Raw genomic sequence first — 20438 nt, forward strand, 5'->3', positions numbered from 1 at the left:
TTAAAGATGTAAACAAATTGCATGCACATAAACTAGAGCAAAATCTTTAATACAGTATCTGAAAGCTATTATGCTTAAATAAAAAAAAATATAACTTAGTAGTACTCAGGTTTATGTGCCATTTTTGTCCTGTAGAGATTAGAAGTTTGGGGCTGGGGACAGGGAGTTTTGGGTGGGCAGGGAGGATTTTCCTAGTTTTGCTATCATTTTTATTTTTTTGCTTTACACGTTGGCAGCAGTACATTGGTAAGACAGACAAATATGGCTTTTGCAAAACAATGTATAATGAAAACATGAGAAAGCACAATTGCGTTTGGGGTCCAGCATCCTGATTTCCAGTCAAGAACAAAACAAAACAAATCAATATGATCTAAGCTTTGAACTGGGAAAGCTATGCATTCCAAAAGACCTTTCTAAAGATGTTTAAACTCTACAAAAACCAGACACTTTGCCAAGTGTAAACTCTTAAAAACTAAACACAGAAGAATCTGAATGACTCAAGCTTCGCTTTCCACTTCAAATGCTACTGAACAGGTTTCTCCCACGGCTGCGATAGCTGAAGTGCTATTAGATTGTCTTCAGAATTAGCCAGATACCAGGAGTGGGTTTGCTTGTTTTTAAACAAGTATATTAGAAATTAAGTAAATTAACTGCATAATTTTTGGTTTCACTTTATCTTTGGCATAGGATACGCCATTTTTCAAATTAAATACAGGACACGTACCACTCTACATTCCAACATACTATGCTGAAAAGGCACATTTGCTGCTGCCTGGGTGGCAAGGGAAGACTTCTTATTTTGCAAAAGGCACGGTGTTTAGTGCAACATTCTTTCCCCATCCCCCAAAGAGTGTTTAGTTAGACCAGGTACAGTTCTACGTAGCGGCTTCCCAGGAGCTGTCCGTTTTTCTCGGCCACTGCTTTCTTAGCTAGATCCAGGCTTGGAAAAGTCACCAATGCCTCTCCACTGGGCTGGCCACTAAAGTTGTAAAGCACAAGGATGGAATCTGCGTGGAGCTGCAATGGTACAAGATGACAAAAGAAAAAAACCTGTTAAGACCAGAGACCACACCTGGAAATGCAGTTTTTAATGCTGTGCATCTGGTTCACTCCCCTCCTGTGTCTCTGGCGAAAAGATTCTGGATGTGAGAACATGAAGGAGGATAAGGGACCAAAGATTAAAAGCTTGTCTTGGGGAACACCAGCAGCTCTTATTCTGCTGTTGTGTTGAACAGAATGAAATAGACATAATTCCACACAAAGATTTTGCTAAAGAAGTAATTCAGGTTAAAGGTTGGTTGACAAGAAAAGAAAGACTTAGATGTTAATAAAGGGTAAACGGAGCAAGAAAGTCCAGGCATTCAGTGAATAATTCTTGTACTATGTGGACTGCTGGCCAAGTGACAAAGGCTATAAGGCATGTGAATACTCACATGCAAACTTTTAAAAAAAAAAATAAAATTATATAGCTGTATGAGAGTTCTGTGTCGGGAGGATGAGCTGAATTTAACACAGGTATACAGCACAAGACAGATTATTCAGTAAAATGAAGTAAAATTTGGTGCAGTCCAACTGAACTCAAGAAACCTTTATTGTATTTTTGACAAGGCTTAGAAAAAAGCAAGATAGAAAATGAGTTATTTAGTCATTGGAGCTGATTTACTTTCGAGTGCGTTTGCCCTCGTGAATTCTTAAAAGGCAGCTTCAAAACGCCGAGTTTAAAGCAGACATCTCTGTCTGCCCGATGGCACCCCAGCCATTTCTCACAACATGCTGGAAGTCCTTCCAAGCTAAGTTCAGAAGCCCTATTTGTTGAGTAGAAATGGATCTTAGTGAAGTTTCAAAACAAAAGGTTGAAGAATCAAAAGCTCAGCATACAAGATTAGTTTGTTGGAGAAATCGGTGCCAGAAAAAACATAACATCTATGCTGGAAAACCAACCAGTTTTATAAGTATTAACCCAATTCAAGTTAAGTTCGTGTGACACACATGCTCATGAGTTTATAAAAGGTTACAATATTTGTTTCACTTTTTGTAGAATTTGTGTGTGCCTGGTATACTGCAAGAAATATCAGACTTCTCAGTTATTACCAGCAGCAGTTTCTGATCAGCTTTACAACCAAACATATGAAAATAAAGCAAGTACATGCCAGAGCTTCACTCACAATACACTTAGCATGCAATGAAAGTGTTCTTGAGATACGAACAACAGCACGCTTTAGAAACTAAAAGCATATGTAAGACAGTCAGTACAAACTTCATATAATTTCTTCTCACAGAACTAAAGTTAGTCAAGAAATAGCATGCAGAAAGAAATCCAAAGACAAATAAAACATCACGTCTGAAGCCCAGTTCAGGTTTGGAAGTAATCTTGATTTATTTCAGAATAACACTGTGCTCAAAGAGAAAGTGGCACACAATTTGGGTTGAGCCGCAAATCTGAGCTAAAAGATGGTCTGCTCCAAACCAGCTCTTTGCTGTTAATCCTTATGGGATCAAGTCATTTAACACATCAGTCCTGAATGTAAGTTCAATACTGAAGTTCAGAGTCAGCTGAAAACACACGTGGAGCACGGTTAGGCCTCTGAGCACAGAGGAGAGCTTTAAAAAGTAGTTTAAATTGCAGCCTTGGTGTAATACCAAGGTAAGGATCTGGAAATTCACATTGTAAGAGTTGCATAGAAAGTTAGCAGAGAAGTCTACAGGTTCTGCATGCAAGATACTTTAAAACGTGAAATAAACCCCTTCAGTTTCATTTTAAGACACAGTAGGTTTAGGTTCTTATTTATATAGATTTCTAGATAGAAATAGGTTTTATTTAGGAACATACATTTTTTTAAAATATAGATTCAAATCCGTACGAAACTTTTTCTGGGTGTTTTGTTCTAAAAGGAGTGCTATCTTTGTGATACTACTTTGAACTGCTTAGAATTCAAGATGAGCTACTCCTTGAATTATTTTCTCATCAAAGACTGTTTCCATCTCATTCATAGTAGAACCCTACTGCTGATCTGGTTTTCCAGTTAATCTGGGTGAAACAAGAGAGCCAAACAGACTGTCCAAGGTCACATAAATATGGAAATGCTCAAAATAATAATGGGTGTTCTTCTGTACACCACCAGACCATGCAGCCTCTAATCTACCTTCTTAGCAGATGAGAAACCAACTAATTTGAAAACAACCAAGTTGATGGTGATTATGTGAAGGTAGCTTTATTTATGAAGGTACTTCTCTCAAGGCACAGTGTTTGATTGTCATTTTTTGTAGTGAAAGTTTTGTTTGGTTTTTGTTTAAGGAGAAAAATAACACAGTAACTCACCAATAGCATTTTGAATGGAATACAGCAGTATTGTGAAGTCACAAACTCTGTGTAGGTCACAACAAAATTTCTTTCAGAATTACGTGTTAGTGCCGAAAACGTGAGGAAGTTTACCATTAACAAATTTAGTTAGTTGTATTAGAAAGCCACTATACGAAAGAAACCTCCTCCGAAAAAAAAAAAAGCTCACATTGCATTAGGGAGATCAAGAAACAGAGAAATTATCTCTAGACAGCTATGTGATACAGGAAAGAGAAAGCTAGAAATTTCGGGTTTTTTGCACATACATTTGTGTGCGTTTTGTAGCCATGTCAAGAAAAAAAAATCATCTTCTACTGCTATGCTAAAAATAAAATATTGGACTGGAAGCTTCACATGAGAAACAAACACTAATAAAGACTTCTGGAAGTTTAACATGCCATCTGAGCAGAACCAGGCAATCGTACTACCTCCACCACTGCTATCCCCTCAACTACAGATCACAATTAGCCTATTTCTTTATGTTAGTTGATTTTTTAATAGGACAAAAGCAGAAAGGTTAAAGCAAGGATCCCAACGCAAGCTAAGAAGGGGGAAAAACCATAAGCAAAAAACTCTGTATCACCAAGCCCTTCTTTCCGTTCCCATTCACCACTGCAGAACCAGTTTCTGCCAGTCGCATCTTACCTTCTTCAGAAGTTACAAAGAGTTACAAACAGACCCACTCTTTCGGTGCTTGTAACACACTCCTTGCTTGATCGCTCAGCTGAATAAGGCCATTGTAGTCATCAGGTGCATACTACAGTACAAGTGTGATATATGATAATCAGCAAGAGAAGGAACAGTTCTGGTACAGCAAGCCACACACACGATCATTTGCAACCATAATTAAGAGCATCAGCTATAATAACTGGCAGGAGACAGTGGATTTGACAGATACTGTTTTTATGCAAGATTAAAAAAAAAAATGCATTAACTGAATTACCGGTTGTAGAAATAAATTTAATGTAAACACATGTGGGGAATATTCTAAACTGTGTATTTGAACTGTTCCTTATCAAAGAAGGGAACTAGTTCAGACGAAGTGCTCTTTTTTCCTTCTACTCATGAGACAGCAGCATCTTAAGTTTGCATAATCGTGCTTCCAGTAATGACTCTCACCGAGCATCTTCCAGCACACATACTGAAGTGAGGGATTAGAAGTAGTGTATGGATCTTGTTCAGACCTTTTATGCAGTCATGGAAATAAACTGCAGCTTCTCTAGGACAGTGTGATAAACACTTCAGCTATGTATAATATTTGCATTGCATAGACTACACACCAGTGTAGCTAAAGAAAAGCAATGTCCCATCATGAATGCACTTGAAAGATAAAATAGTATTTATACTAGTATAGTATATTTCCATACAGGAAAAAGAAATAACCTATACAGTGTCACTGCATCATGATAGGTTTGTAGTAGAAGAATATTAAAATAGAAACAGTGACTGTACAGTATAGTCACACCAATAAATTAAAACAAAAAACCCCACATGTGGATCAGATCTAAGAAATACTTGAGATCCTGAATCTCAACAGTACTCATGCATACTATTGGAGGGACTGGTACAAACGTGAAATCTATAGTCAGTAGATAGATCTTGGGGAATATGAAACATTGTTTTGTATCTATCTCTCAATCTTTCCAAAAGTACCTATCCTGGAAAGGGACTGACCATACTTGCACATATTACAAAGACTACTGCAGTGGCTCCTGTAAGACAAAGTGTTTAGTACAACCCAAGTTATAGAATACCCTTACAGTGGCAAGAAGAGTTGCCTGTCTCTACCTAAAATGGCTGTTTTGCACTAACATTTTAGAGGATTGCCAAATGCACATAATGTAGACTACTATGCTGCCTTCCTTTGATATTTCTATAATACAAAAAGTCTCCTGCCAGCTTAGGGAGAAAAAGGTATTATATTTGGGCATACAGGACACATTGTATCCATCCAAAGTGAAATTGAAAAGAAAAAAAACCAACCATCACAGTATACACCTTCCACAGAGAACAATAACCAAGAGCCCAGAGAATGTAAAAGAAAAGAACCTTCTAGAATTTTTACTACTGATTTCTAGCCACCTTCACATCTAGACCCATGCCATTAAGTAAAAGATAAATATAAGAAGTGTTTTCTAGATACCTCTGCCAGGGCAACCAGACCGTGCAAATATTAGATTTATCATTTCCCAGACCTGCCCTTGAAACAAATCTACAAAATGTAAGTTTACTCTTTGGAAGGAATGTCTCAAGATAGTACATACTTTAGATTATCAGTAGATGTACAGTAGGTAAAGGTGTATAGTCTTTTGTGAGGGACAGTGTTTAAAAGGTTACACCTGAAATGCATAAACAATGAGGAAAACGTGAAAGTCAGAAAACATCTCTGCACAGGAATGTCAAAGTTGTCAGAGCTTAGGCCCAGGCCTAAAGAAAGAAAAAAAAGAATCAAAATACCAAGCTATAGGAGCAACTTCTAATCACAAGAAAGACAGGTAAGAGACTGCAGTTAATTAAAACAGAAGTAGAACAGTAAATTCTTCAAACTTACAGATTTCAAAAAGCAGTACTGCAAACCAAGCTAGGAAATAAGTGAGGGAATTCTTAGTCCCTGTGAATGAAATTGCAACTAACAATTTGCCTGAGGAAGTACATGATCATGAATACTTCTGATTCTCTATGCATTTCAGAAACCCGTAAGAACAAAACACAATCATCCAACCACACAGGATAAACAGGGTAAAGCCAAGGGTAAACCTATGAACTCACTGTGCTCAAAATGGAAACACAGTTTTCCTGGCTTCACCTGCAATGCAGCAGGCCAAATTCTGCTTCCATTTAGATTTGAAAATTACCACCTAGTGATTTAACCCCCCCCACTATAACCAGTTGCAAGTTCACTGAGCTAGATTTTAGCAGGTTGTTTCCTGTATAAACGTTACTGAGACCTGAGACAGTACGACAATACTGAGATAATATGAAACTTTATGTTGTATTTTCAAATACCCGCCCTTAACACACAAGCAACCGCTAAGTTAGCAAATACTGGAATAGCTCCCCTTAAATTTAAATGAAGTAAAATTAAATGCAGACCTCACTGTTAGGGCCTCCACAACCCTCCTCTTATCCCACTACCATCTAATTCCCACCTTCCTTTCGTCTCTGAACTGAAATACAGGCTCTTTCCTCAGAGTTGCTGCCTTGTCCCCTCCTCCCTTTGAGCTCACAGCTCTTGCGGGGTTGGACTTCCTTTCCGACCTAAAAGGTTCTGTGATTCTTTCTCACCCAGGGACTTCCACTTACTCTCAGTATGTCAACTGTACCATTAAAATATAGTGGTCTACCGGAATGACACAGTAGCAAATCCTGCTTTTTAAGCCATTACTTAAGCTGCGGAATACAATCTCTATCAAAGTTTTCCTTCATCTCATCCTATTAAATTCGATACTCTCACAGGCTCATAGATGATGAACAGGGGAGACCTATTTCCTAGAACGACTGAAGGAGAATGCAGAAATAAATTCAGACCATAAAGCAATTTCTCTTTTCCCCTTGAAGCAGCCATCGAGAAGCCTAGTTTAGTCTATTAAGGAAGACTGCACAGAATACCATTTTTAAATGAAGAGCTCCATTGGAAAAGTCAGCCTCAGATGTTAGGGACATCAAAATACTGTTTCAGCATTCACTCTGGTGCTATACTGACTTCTAGTGACCAGAGATGAGAGCTAGGATCAAGGAAGATGAAGACTAAATATGGAAACTAGGTATGGGATAAGGTTTGCATTTAGAGCATAACCTAGGAGAATGAAGCAAAACAGAACCATTGCAAGTGGTAGCAATATAAAATTCTGGGGTCAACGATTAGCTCCTACAGCAGGCTGCAAGACGGCAGGAAGAATATGCATATATACTGAACAAAAACCCCACAACTGATTGGAACAGAGATTGCATTGAATAGTGAAGAATGGTGTTTTCCATTCCGGACATTATTATTCTTGTTAAATCCCCTGTGACAGTGGGGACTTCTATAGCTTAAGACATCTCTCTTCATAACTGCAAAACATTTCCTGAAGGACATGTTGCTCCTTTACGGAATCAGCAGTTTACCTTACAAGCATAAGGTAAATAGGTATTAACATTTCAAATGGCAGAGATATTTCAACTCATGTATATTAAATAACACTTATTATAATATTAAATAACATATTACAATAGACTATATAATAATAATAAATGACAGGTGTGTATTAAATAACACTAACTCCTCTCTCCTAAAGGAGATGACCATTTCTGACCAACGTTTACCTCCAGTATGGTAGCATCTCCCAGAAAGACTATCTGCTATCCTTACACCAGTGCAAAGCTTTTTAAGATGATAGGGATCAGACACAGACTGGTTAACAAAGAGGTAGCGTACTACACTCTCTCCTTGTACATGTATTTTCTTTTTCTTCAAGCTGGTTTATTTCTTTCAGAAATACCTGCTATGTTGAGAGGAATTATGGAACTGTCCTTGTCCCCTCACAGACTGTGCACAGATTTAAATGGGTCACTAAACAGTGAGACATTGATTTCCTTTTCATTTTTGTAATCCCTACAGTGGACATTCAAAGATCAGTCTAAAACAGCATATGCAAAGCAATCTAGGGGAAAACATATCCATTGCTAAAAACAAAACTAAAATTGGAAAGTATATTTAAACATGCCCCAACTGGGAAAAAAAACAAGGGGAAATGAAAGATAAAAACGGTCCCCACCTGGAAAGGAAAACATCACAGGCAGAATGGCCACTTCAGCCTTGCGGCTGCAATTCTAACCAAAACTGCCAGTAAACTCTATCACAGAACAGTTCCCAAAGAGAAGAAGTCCAGCTGTCAGACTTTGGGAAAAAGTCTAGATATAGACTAGATAAAGTCTGGAACATAGAATCTGGTTTGATGAATAGGTAACTGCAGCCTTTGGCACAAGAGTCAGTAGGAATACCCTAAATTGGCTTTGCCAATGACGTATACCACTTAAATACTCTGTGGAACAGATAACACCTGAATGTTTTGTGGAACAGTGAAATATGTGACACCTGTTGCCGGAAATACAGCTCGAAGGTGGTGCCACTTTAGTCTCTTGCTTCAAGCATGGGAGGCCACAGACAGAAACAGTAACTGCTAATTTACTAGACCCAGCCTCACTGATGCTTTCTCCACACTGGCAACATTTCCAGGCGGAAGATAAACTTAGGGATAAAGAAAAACAAACAGCATACTGTATTCTGAATGCATGGGGTGAGCATATAATGATGTCTTTAAATACCAGTAAGTAGGAATTCTTCCTCTTACCACATCCTCTTCCCCTTCCCTTCCCTAGTCAGAAGGTGCTATGCCTAGAACTGGCACACAGACGATGGGGTATCTCTCTCGGACTACAAAGCGTCAGATTTCAAAAGGAACCCATAGGAAATAGAGAATACTTCTTTGTTCAATCATGCATTTCAGAGAAAAAAAACTAATCCCTAAAAAGTCAGTAACAATGAAGCCTGCTGTCCTGATACAAGAGAGAAATGTTGTTAATGCCCTTGGAATTTAGCCATCCATCCACTTCCCTTCATTTCCTTATTACTGTTTTAAGCACAAGCCACACTCCTCCCCTCCCAACAACGAGCCTCAAATTCTGTCTCTCTGAAGACTTGGAGGATTAATATACTGCAAAAGCTGCAGATAAAGGCACCTAAACCCAGCATGGGTTTAAAGAATAGTATTTATTTTAAGCTTCTCTTACATAAAAACATGTACACAAAGAAGTCCCTGCATTTCCAGCCTAGCCTTTTTCAGCAAATTCAGGAGACTGTAAACAAAGCCGAGATGGTGACCGCGGCCCCGAAATCTTAGTCTTCTCCAGGGTTACTTTTTTTAATAGTTCTGAATGAAACATCCTACTATTCTTATACGCAACTTACCTAAACGGCAAGTCTGCTTCCTAAGACCTAATCCACACAGTCTTTTTCAGGCAGATGTGAGTTCACTTTATAACCACGCCAGCCTCCAAGAAACTGGGCAGGGACTACTAAATGCATGCTGAATCTGAGCAAAGACAACGGCTGTGATTTAGCTTTTGGTCAGCTAAGACCATGCTTGTACATAAACCTAACACTTCTTGTCAGAATAGCAACTCCGGCAACGTTAGCAATAAAAATGCATTCTCATAAGAAGAAAAAAAAAAATAAAATTAGGTCATTATTTGGAGACTAGAAATCACAGACTCACAGAATGCTCAGAGTTGGAAGGGACCTCTGGAGATCATCTAGTCCAACCCCCCCGCCAGAGCAGGTACACCTAGAACAGGTTGCACAGGACAGCATCCAAGCAGGTTTGGAATGGCTCCAGAGTGGGAGACTCCCCCACCTTTCTGGGCAGCCTGTGCCACCCTCACAGGAAAGAAGCTCCTCCTCATGTTTAGACAGAACTTCCTGTGGTCAAGTTTGTGCCCGTTACCTCTTGCTCTGTCACTGGGCTCCACTGAAAAAAGACTGTACCCATCTACCTGGCACCCTCCCTTTAAGTATTTATAAGTATTGATAAAATCCCCCCTCAGTCTTCTTTTTTCTAGACTGAAAAGACCCAAGTCCCTCAGCCTTTCCTCATAGGAGAGATGTTCCAATCCCTTAATCATCTTTGTAGCCCTTTGCTGGACCCTCTCCAGCAGTTCCCTGTCCTTAAACTGGGGAGCCCAGAACTGGACACAACACTCCAGATGCAGCCCCACCAGGGCAGAGTAGAGGGGGAGGATGACCTCCCTCCACCTGCTGGCCACGCTCTGTCTGATGCACCCCAGGATGCCATTGGCCTTCTTGGCCACCAGGGCACATTGCTGGCTCATGGTCACCCTGTTGTCCACCAGGATTCCCAGGTCCCTTTCCACAGAGCTGCTCTCCCAGAGGTCAGCCCCCAACCTGTACTGGTGCATATTTCTCACCGATTCATTTAGTGGCTAAAGCGTAAAATCCATAGAGGATTTATCCAGTAAATAAAGAAAAATACTTTTTAGTGAAAAATTTTGTTCCGATATGCTCAAACAACTTAATGTAAGTCCATCACCCAACTGTTCTTTCCTTATTTACTTGATTTCTCTCACTGCTTCTGCAACTGTACAGAGTAACGGCCTAAAGTAACATGGAGAAGTCTGTTGCATGCAATTACTATTTCTGCCCTACTTCTTCCTCAAACTTTTCCCCATAGGATCTGAAATAGGAATTATTTTTCTTAATTCTACAATCACATATTTTTCAAATTATAAGGGAAGTTTCCTGTTAACATCCATAGATCCCTTATGCAGACGTAATGCCCAAAGACCAGCATCTGAGCAGCTGGTGTTTTAGCACCTCTCAGAACAACTACTGTCATCCCATTGTCCTTTCCGAATTGTACAGTGGAGTTTTTTGTTGCTGTGATTTTGGTTGTTTTTTGTTGTTGCTGTTTTTTTTAAGGGTCCTTTTGCTATGTATCCAGTATATGATTGGAGTCAAATCAATGGCATAACAGCACAACTAAAAAGCAGTTTAACAGGAATTATGTACTGAATCAGAGAGTACTAATATTAGCTCTTTTGAAGATTACAGTACACTAGAATATTATACAGAAAGGTGATGGGGAAAATTACCATCTCCAAGATTTACTGTTAAAATTCTTCACAAGTTTTTCAAGACTGTTTAATGCAAGACACATTAAACACATGCAAACTAGAAGGAGTTTTCAACAATAAAAACAAGAAAGCACAACTACAAGAAGAAATCAAGCTGATAAACCACTAAACAAGAGGCTAGTGCTGATAAAATTAAATTAAAATGCCGATCTGCGCATTTTTACATTTTTTATTATTAGAAGCATGTACTGATGTTGAGACCAGCTTGTTGAAGCCCATGATAAGCAAAGTCTATCTTTTAAGAGGCAGGTCTGGTATGAAAGGTGCTTCCGCTTACGTAGCAACATGTGCATACATGCAATATACAGAACCCGAGACTGAAGGAAGAAAACAGAAGACAATAAGGAAAGAACTTAAAACTTAAAACCTGTTCCTTCCAGACAAGGACACACAAAGACAAAAAAATCACCCTTCAATCTCAGCATCTCCGATCTGGTTCCCAGAATACCAACATTGAAGCCCACTGAATACCAGCATCAATTAGTTATACAGAGATCAAAACCATGCCCAAACCACTGACGATTATTAGGGGCTCACTTTATAAACGAGCAGAAGCATCGTGCAATAAATCCTTGGGCAGCAGCAGAAAATGAAAAAAACAATGTGAGGAGAGAGGAAAGGGGAGGAAAAAAGAAAAAAAAGATTAGTTGTTGCACCAGAGACATAATATTGTCCCAATACAGTAAGTCACCACCTCTTTTTTCCCCTAAAGGAATGAGCGAGTATAAAACTAGCATTACCACATGTGGGATTCCAAGAACAATTCAAAATAATTCCTTGGCTCCTTTACAAGATACTGAACCCGATCTCATTTGGACAACATCTTCTAAAGAAATCAAAGAGGCGACCAATTTAATAACAGTAACTGATGATGACAGAAGGTTGCAGCAGAAGAATATAGTTTTCACCTTGTGGCAAAATTTCTATTCTTTTGAAATATTTAATTGTGCAATACAAACACTATGAACTGCTCTCCAAATGCAGAAACAAGGAAAAGGGCAAATTCAGCACCAGACCCAAAGCCCAGATTTCATTAAACTGAAGTTTTAGTAGAAGACACAGCTACTAGACATTGTCACTGACCTGTCCCATGAACAGACAGGTTCAGGTCATGTTTTTCAACAGTGCACTTATGCTTCTAGCTAAATTTCAATTTGGAAAATAGGCTTCCTCACTTAAGGTTTTAATATGCCCACCATCCATCCACCAAAAAACCCATTTAGTTTTAAAAAAAAAAAAAAAAGTAAAATATCAATGGCAAAGCAACAGATGAATGATTACTACTGTTTGGAAATCATGAAACCCACAAGTAATTGAATTTGGTTTGAACTATGGAAATATCTGTTGAAGAAAAAGCCCTAAAATGCAATGACATTTCGTTTCTTTGTAATGTTTGTCAAAATTCATCACAGTTTTCATAAGCTAATCTTCAAATTTTTCCACTGAAAAACCAAGTATGCAAAACTACTTTCAAACATAAATGTAACATTCAAAGAGAAGCCACAACAGGTAAAGCACTGTATCTTCCAGAAACTCAAAACTTGGAACATACACATTTAAGCATCTGTTCTCAGTCTACATTCATTTGCATAGCAGACATCTGGCTCTACAAATTAAAGCCCATTGTCCTTTAAGAATCTTAACAGAAAAAAAAAGGAAAAATTAAAACATACTATGCCTGAATGTTTTGTACTAAGTGCTGCTATGCGTTAATAAGAATCCATCTGCATCTTACCCTTTAGCAATACCACTGTTATCCAACTTACAGAACTTTGAAGGACAAACATGCAAAAATTGTCTTCTTTTCACTCATATCACTTGAATAGTGGTTTGAGACCCACCAAGAGGATTTTAAGTCAGAGCTTCTGAGTAGTACCAAAAGGGCAGATTTGGTATTTGCATAAGTGCTCTTATCCACATAAGTTAAATACTCACCAGAATATACCATATTCAATTATCTTTCCTTTTAGCAAACATGTGATGACAAAACATGGATATAGATACAACATTCTCTGAGATGAAAAGCAGAAGACATGGAAAGACCCATTCCATGAATTCAAATAAGTGCTGCTGAAAAAAAATGTTTGTACATGGTGCTTTTTTTTTTTCCCTAATGTTCCTCAAGAAGATAAGGGTCTATGTGTTTGCTCACTGACAGAGCACTGAATCAGTACATACTAAGTCATCTATAGCATGTAGAATATTTGCTATCAGTATAAAACAGTTTGGAAAATACAGTTTTCCTTTAGGTTGCAACGTAATGCAGTTTTAATGGAAAATGTTCCTGCCTGTAACAAAATAATTAGTCTTTAAAAGAGTGTCTGACAGAGGCTTCTTGTCTGTCTCCTTTTGCAAGGAAGTCACCACACCTAGATCACAGCCTTTTATACTAGAAATTTGGTCTCAGCAGATTTTAACGCTTAAGTCTTGAAGGTCAAACACTGACCCTACCTAGGGCTCCCACAAAAAAGTGGCCAGGACCAAAAGCTTTTGGCAGCCCTCACCTTCCTCTGGCAGCCCCTTCGCAGCCCCACTCACGCTGGGGCTCTGCACTTTCTCCCTCTCCAAACTCAATCCCTAACTCAAGACACTAAATCACTGCTTTCAAATTAGGATATGTTTACTATATAAGGAATAAGGCAAACTGTATATTACACTTCAGTCTGCCAGTTAAATATACAACACTGAGCTTGCGCACTTGTTCAGCGGTTTCCAAAACCACTCACTTGCCCAGTTTGATCCCCACTGATTGTTACTTGAATGTCCAAATACGGTATCAAGGAGAGGGACTGCATACTAACCTGGTACCCCTGGAAGAAACTGAGTATCTCCTTCATTCCTGTGTTATATGGCAAGCCCTGCATACGGACTAATGCTCCAGGCTGGGGCAGAATCGGAGTGTGGGTGGCAGTGGCAGCAGCGGCTACAGCTCCTGGAGGAGCTGCAATATACCCCACTGTGGTAGGGGACACCGGAGGACTGAAAGAGAAAGAGGGGCAAAATTGTTATGAAAACCAATAACTGGTTTTAGAACTCTGAATAGGCAAAGATGAAACTGAAAATTTAAATTTGAGAATAGGCCCAAAAAGCACAGAAGAACGAGCAGTCCCAATGTCGACTACTCCGTGGACTTTCTTCATTTCTCTTCAGCATCTGATAATTTATTTTTAGAGAAGGGAGGGAAAAGAAAATAGCTAGCATTTGTAGTTGAAAACAGAAAGTGGCATTTGTTATTTCACATGGAAGGAGAAAAATGGTAGCTGCAGATGACTCGTTCTAAGATTGTTAATAAAACCATAAATTTAAAAAAAAGGCAGGGGAGGAAATCATAGCATGAAAAGCAGGCAAGGGCCCACGTCTGGTACTTCTGAGCCACAAAACAGCAAGTAGCGCAGCATCTCTCGTCAGGACCCATCTAGCAATTTACCAGATACTCAGGCTAGTGTCACGAGCCTAGCAACTATCAATGAACAAGCTATTTCCCCATGGACTCAAGTACCAGACTTCAGTGAGCCATGCTGATACCATCTGTGCTTAAGGGAAAAGGTGGAAATCTGCTTTCCTTACACAGAAGTAGTATTCTTTGGTCTCACTGATACAAGAAATCAAACCTAGTACACACCTATGATGAGTCTTTCAGTATGGAAGCAGTATTGTAAGTACAAGAACAAACTAAGGCATGAGGGTAGAGGCATGTATTGACACAGCTTCTCATTTGGCCAAGAAATAGAACTGTCTTGATGACATTGCCCCGGTGCCAAACACACTGTTAAATATTAGACCAACATTATCATGAGATTCAAACAGAACCTACAGAAAAGCCAAACTTCATTACAAGGCCACAGGGAATCAGGTAAAATGGCTACTGCCTCTGCTGATGAAGATCAAATTCCCAGGATTATCTACACTAAAGCATAAATTTAAAGAGGTGTTCACAGGTGACCACACAGTGGCCTGCTCCACTGAGATGAAATGTCAAGAGAAGCAGCTAAGCCTAGGGGTTACCTGGGATAGTAAGCTGTGTAATTCATATAAAGCTGAGCAGCCTGAGCCGGGTAGTAGGTAACAGTTGGAGGAGCAGCCGCAGAGGCCTGGGGAGTCCTGGTGGCTGGCAAGAGGGCTTGTGGCTGGTAAAGCGCTGCTTCTGCTGGGATCACAGCTGCTGTTTGGAAAGCGGCATAAGCTGGTGGAGAAAGACCTAAAAACAAGCCAGGACATAGCAACAAAAAACAATCAGAATGGAGATCTCTGCTATAGGAAAGGAATTATTCATCCCAATGTGATTAATACCATCCAGACGTGATTAATGAACACTTGTGCAAAGGCTTCTCTCTAGCTTCTCCCCTGGAGACCCCTGCTACATCACCATGAATGACAACTGGGGCATTAGAAATGAGCAATTCCTAAGAGTTCACAGCTCCTAGAGCTGAGCAGCCTTGTCCAAATGCAAATGGAAAGTAGGGAACTTCAGAGTCATTCAAAGAAAGCATAAAGCCATGTGCGTAGAGAAAGCAGGCGTGCACACCAACACACCTTCTGTTCTTTCTAACAGAAGTTGTACTCTGTGGGACAAAAGTTACATTACATTAGCTACAAATGGGCATCCACAAATGCTGACCATGAGTCTTCATGTGTAAGCCTCCTGAAGCTTCAAAAAGTATTTTTAGGATATAGCAAATGGAAAAAAGAATACCCTGCTAGATCTGATGCGTTTTGATGAACAAATACCTGATTTATATAGGAATGTTAAGCTTGGCTTGGTGTGCAGTCAAATTGTTTTTATATATGATATTTGGCAACTTTTTACTATTTTGCAAATACACATCAGTATCTGCTTCATGATTTGGTAGTGAGACCAATTAGAGACAAACTAGAACAGTAAAGTTCCATTATAGTCCCACAACAAGGTTCACTGCAATCTTAAATAAAACCAAACAAATAAAAAAAAAATCCATCCAACTTCACCACTCTATGGTCTGTTAGCATATGATCCCAGTGGGTGTTTTCCTTCAAAAATAAGCCCATAGAGTACCTTCTAAATGCTCTAAGGCAAGATAGCAAGAGCACTCATCGGCAGCTAGAATATAGAATTTCTCCCCCTTTTAAAAATCCTTCTAATTCCAAGTAGATTTCACTACAGGAAAGTCTACTGCAGAGCTCAGAAGAACGGTATGCCCATAAAAAGCAAAGTGAGGAACAATTTCACTGGCAAGGCCTTGCTGCCCTCCACTCACCACCGAAAAATACAATAAAAATGCCTCCGATCAATCCCATTATTGCCCAAAGGGAACAATTCCAATCTCAGCACATATACAGATGGATGATTATTGATTATGGCAAAACCCAAGTCAAAAGGTGAAAGGCCACAAAGCTTCAGCACCTACCACACATCAGCCTTTAGCAGCAGAGAGCAGAGGAATTGGAGACTTACATGGTAACTTACATGGCGGTGGGGATAAGCCACTACGATTTAAAGTGCCACCCATTAAAACAAAGTTCATCTCCTCTCCTGAACACTGGAATACTTCCACATAACGGTCCTTCATCATTTTTTTGTGACATTTTTGAGCCACCAAAAAGGCTTTGTCAGCAGATTTCATTTGGATAAAAGCATCACCTGATGGTCGTCCCTAGGGGAGGGGGGGAAATAATCATACGTCAGTCTGCTATTAAAACACCCAGAGCACAAAGAATTGCAGAAAGTACTAAGATTAAATGTCTACTGAAAGTCTGTATTATTGTTCTTCCTCAACTGGCACCAATGACTAATAATCACTATTTTTAGGAGCAGAAAGGCAAGAGTCATGTAACCCCTGCCCAGTTAACACTACTTCCATCTTCTGCAGAAAGAAGAAGAGAATAATGTAGCATGGAAACAAAGTATAGAGCCCTCTAATCCAAATGCTGTTCAAAGCGGGGCTAACTTTCAAGTTACATCAGGCCACTCATGGCCTTCTCCACTAGAAATGTGGGCAACTCCAGGGGTGGGGGTTCCACAGCATCTCTGGGAACCTGTTCAGGTGCTTAATTAATTTCTCATTGTGACTTTTTTTCCCCCCTTTTCACCCAATTGGAATTTTTCTTGACGCAGTTAATTAACATTGCCTCTTACGCTTTTGCTGTGAAGCTCTGGGAGGAATCTGGCTTTGCCTTCCCTGTAACTACTTTGTAGGTAATAGTATTACAGCATAAAGCTCCAGCCATGCTTTAGTAAATCCTACATTAGAATTTGATTTCCAGGTCTGATTTTCTGCAACCTGACAGACATTGCAGTGTGTACAAAATATTAAAAACTTTGACAAAAAAGCAGAGCAAATATAGTAGAGCGCTCTCATTTGTTTTCTTTAATACCTCAGTATTTCTGTGGCTAATAAAGTTTATTTTTAACACAAGACAACAAGGAAGAATTATCCCTATGTCATTAAAATATATCCAAAACACAGTTTTTAATTACCAACTTCCTTTAAAGCCCGAGAAGTCTCTAATCAAGTTAGAAGTTAGGAAAACCTAATTTTTCCACAAATACCATTCAAACAACACAGCTACCATTGAGCAGAAACCCTAAAGCTGACAGAGCAGCTATGCCACCTAACATGAGATGTTTCTGTCTTGTGTATTTCCAGCACTTGACCAAAACACAAGCGACTATTTAGGACAGCCTCCAGGATAAAGCTATCATTAAAAGAACAAGCTTCATCCTCCCCAGTCTTATGTATACATACATAGAAAGAAAAACAAGCGTGTATGCAAAAGGGGAGGAACGAAAAGACAAGCAAACAGAACATCGTATTTTTTTCAAGGTTATAGAAGACCTAAAGCACAGCCAAGAACAGGTAAGCTACCCTGACTTCTAACCCTGTTCAATGACTGGAAAGTTAGCCCTCCCATGCAAAACCCTGTTACCTGTTGATTAAGGACCATGTGAACTCCATGGGGCTTGATATCAGCTGTGGCGTCGCCCATAAATTCCAGGATGTCATCAATGCCAGCAGTGTAAGGGAGGCCTCTGAGCCGGACACAGTCACGTATGCTACCCGTGGCAATGGTATATGGTGGGGGTATGACAGGAATGATGGGAGTTGGGAGAGTGGGAATAAGAGGTGTTGACATGTATCGATTAAGTACCTGTTGACAAAAAAAAAAAAAAAGCACATTGATAGAGATTTACACATCATCTGGCTGAGCACAAATCAATTCTCGCAATACTATTTCACACATTTAAATAAATCCATTTCCAACATCAGAGGAAAAAAAAAACCACACGCCTTCTTAAACCAAATTATTCTGGATAGTTTCCTGTTGGCCATTTGAAAGTTTCAGATTTAGAAGGGGAGAGGGAAAGTCTAACAAATTTAATTTGCTAGACCCTAATGACAGACCCTTCTAATCTCATTATAAAAAAAAGCATATTTACAGGTCATCTTAGAATATCCCAAAAAGGAACATCTGAAAACCACATTTGTGCTAATAAACCAGTATTGTCACATACACTTCTTACTTAAATGAGGGTAAATTAAAACCAGTCATTTTAAAATAACTGAGACCTGAAATAACTAGTAAGTAAAAACCCTAGCTCTAATTAATTCATAAAGCCCGGTCGGTTAAGTGAGGGTACTTGTTTTTTTTAACCTGGGTGCTCATCTCTTAAGTATAGGGTTTCTGGCAGGAGAAAAGAAAAAGAAAAGAAAGAAAAAATGAATTTAAAAAAAAAAAAAAAGGATAAAGGATAAGAACTATAGGAGACCTTGATCTCAACATTGTGTTTTCTCTTGACTCACTCTCAAATGACAACAGGAACATAACTTGCTGTTGGGGCTTACTGCTTAAAAAACATATTTAGCGATGATTATCAGAAACAAATACATTCCATTGAAAGAGCTACCAGAAAAGAGGTTACAAAGCTTTTGTTTTGTCAATGATTCAGCCTAGGGAGTTTGTCTCAATAGAATCCTTTCTTCAAGAATCTACTTGTAGCATATTTCAGGCCAGAAATCTTCTCCCTCAGTTGTGTATAGAATATTGCAATTACTTTATATTAACACTAAGTAGATGAGAGCTGGCTTTACCTCTTGTAATTACTCAAACAAGCAGCCTGTAATTCCCTAAAAAAAAAAAAAAATCATTTGTTGCTCAAGCAGCAAAAAAATTAGGGTACTACCCTAGACAGCTGTGATACAGGAAGAAGTAATGACATATTGGTAGAATTTAAGTTTTATCCAGGTCTCCCTAACAAAAGTGAGAGCAAAGACTTGGTCCCTGTGACAGAGTGTTGTTGTTCCTTAGAGGATTTAGCCTTGTTCTGAGGAGGGGGGGAAAGAAAGAAAAAAATAAATTAAAAAAAAAAATCTTACCATGCCATTTCACATAGTCTTCACAATACACATATCAGATTCTTGACTTTTTTAATCTCCATATCACAGTACTAAGCGTAAATGGCAGGTTTACAAGTGTGGATAATCTTTTCCTTTCCCCATCCCTTCTATGGAAAAGGCTTCTCATGTCACATCAGTTGAAACAGTAACCGTATTAAGTTTTTATAGCCAGTGGTTATACAAAGACCAGATCAAATATCATAATGGTTCCCTTTGGCATTATCAGTCTAGAAACATTCTGTGTCGGGCAGAAAAATGCCACATGTGATGTTTTTTCACAGGCTCAAGTTGCTGGTGCCAGAATAAAATGCTTTTACCAGTTTAAGAAGGTGATAATAAGTGAAAGATAGTAAAAAAGTGAAAATTATCTTAGGAAAACCAATATTCCACTTTCTTTCACCAAAAGTCAGATACATCCTGGTGGTTCTTAGTTTCCAAGAAAGCAGTTGTAGGAAAAGCTGTTTTAATGCATCCAGATTTGGATTTAACAAGAGAAATTCTGCGCATGGAGACCAGAATTCAAAGACAACGCTGTAGCTTTTCAAGAAGCACTACATCACTACTATCAATCTAGTAATACTTTTAGAACTATTTTTGTGATTTAAGTCAACCTTTAAGTAGAAGAAAAATATCCAATGATTTTTACTTTACAATCTAAGGGATGTTAAAAAACAAAACTGGCTGTGAAAAGCAAAAATACTACTACACAATTTCCCGTGCCAATCAGGAAGCCCATATTGCCCTTTCTAGAACTTCACTTCAATATAATAGACTGTCCTGGGTGTCTACAAAATATTTGTGTGCAAGTTTTAGAAGAAACGTTTTCACTGTTAAGTTTCGAATCTCACAGCCAATTCTTACAACCTGTTGGACTTCTGCTGCTGTGCTCCTGAAGAGTTCAATGTAACGTTTTCCAAGTATTTCTTTGTGCTTTTTAAGTGCATTCTGTGCGTATTCTTCACAGGAAAATAACACAAATGCATCTCCTGTGGGCCTGCCATCCGGGTACTTGACAAAGAGAAGTCCCTCTTTCC

General features: G+C 39.0%; 1 protein-coding gene across 1 annotated transcript in view; it reads right to left on the minus strand.

Annotated features, from left to right (window-relative positions):
- Positions 1-532: 532 nt before the first annotated feature.
- The window catches only part of ESRP2 (epithelial splicing regulatory protein 2), a 46422-nt gene continuing 26516 nt past the window's right edge, over positions 533-20438 (minus strand). The window contains exons 10-16 of the mRNA XM_009886409.1: positions 20269-20438; positions 17936-18157; positions 16476-16662; positions 15038-15230; positions 13834-14011; positions 3986-4097; positions 533-1017 (exon numbers count right to left, since the gene is read on the minus strand). The exon at positions 20269-20438 is cut by the window's right edge and continues 126 nt beyond it. Of these exons, the coding sequence (XP_009884711.1) occupies positions 4008-4097; positions 13834-14011; positions 15038-15230; positions 16476-16662; positions 17936-18157; positions 20269-20438 (1040 nt within the window). The 3' untranslated portion in view covers positions 533-1017; positions 3986-4007. The remainder of the gene's footprint in view (positions 1018-3985; positions 4098-13833; positions 14012-15037; positions 15231-16475; positions 16663-17935; positions 18158-20268) is intronic.

Source organism: Charadrius vociferus, unplaced genomic scaffold (genome assembly GCF_000708025.1).
Source record: "Charadrius vociferus isolate BGI_N301 unplaced genomic scaffold, ASM70802v2 scaffold400, whole genome shotgun sequence".
Taxonomy (NCBI): Eukaryota; Metazoa; Chordata; class Aves; order Charadriiformes; family Charadriidae; genus Charadrius; species Charadrius vociferus.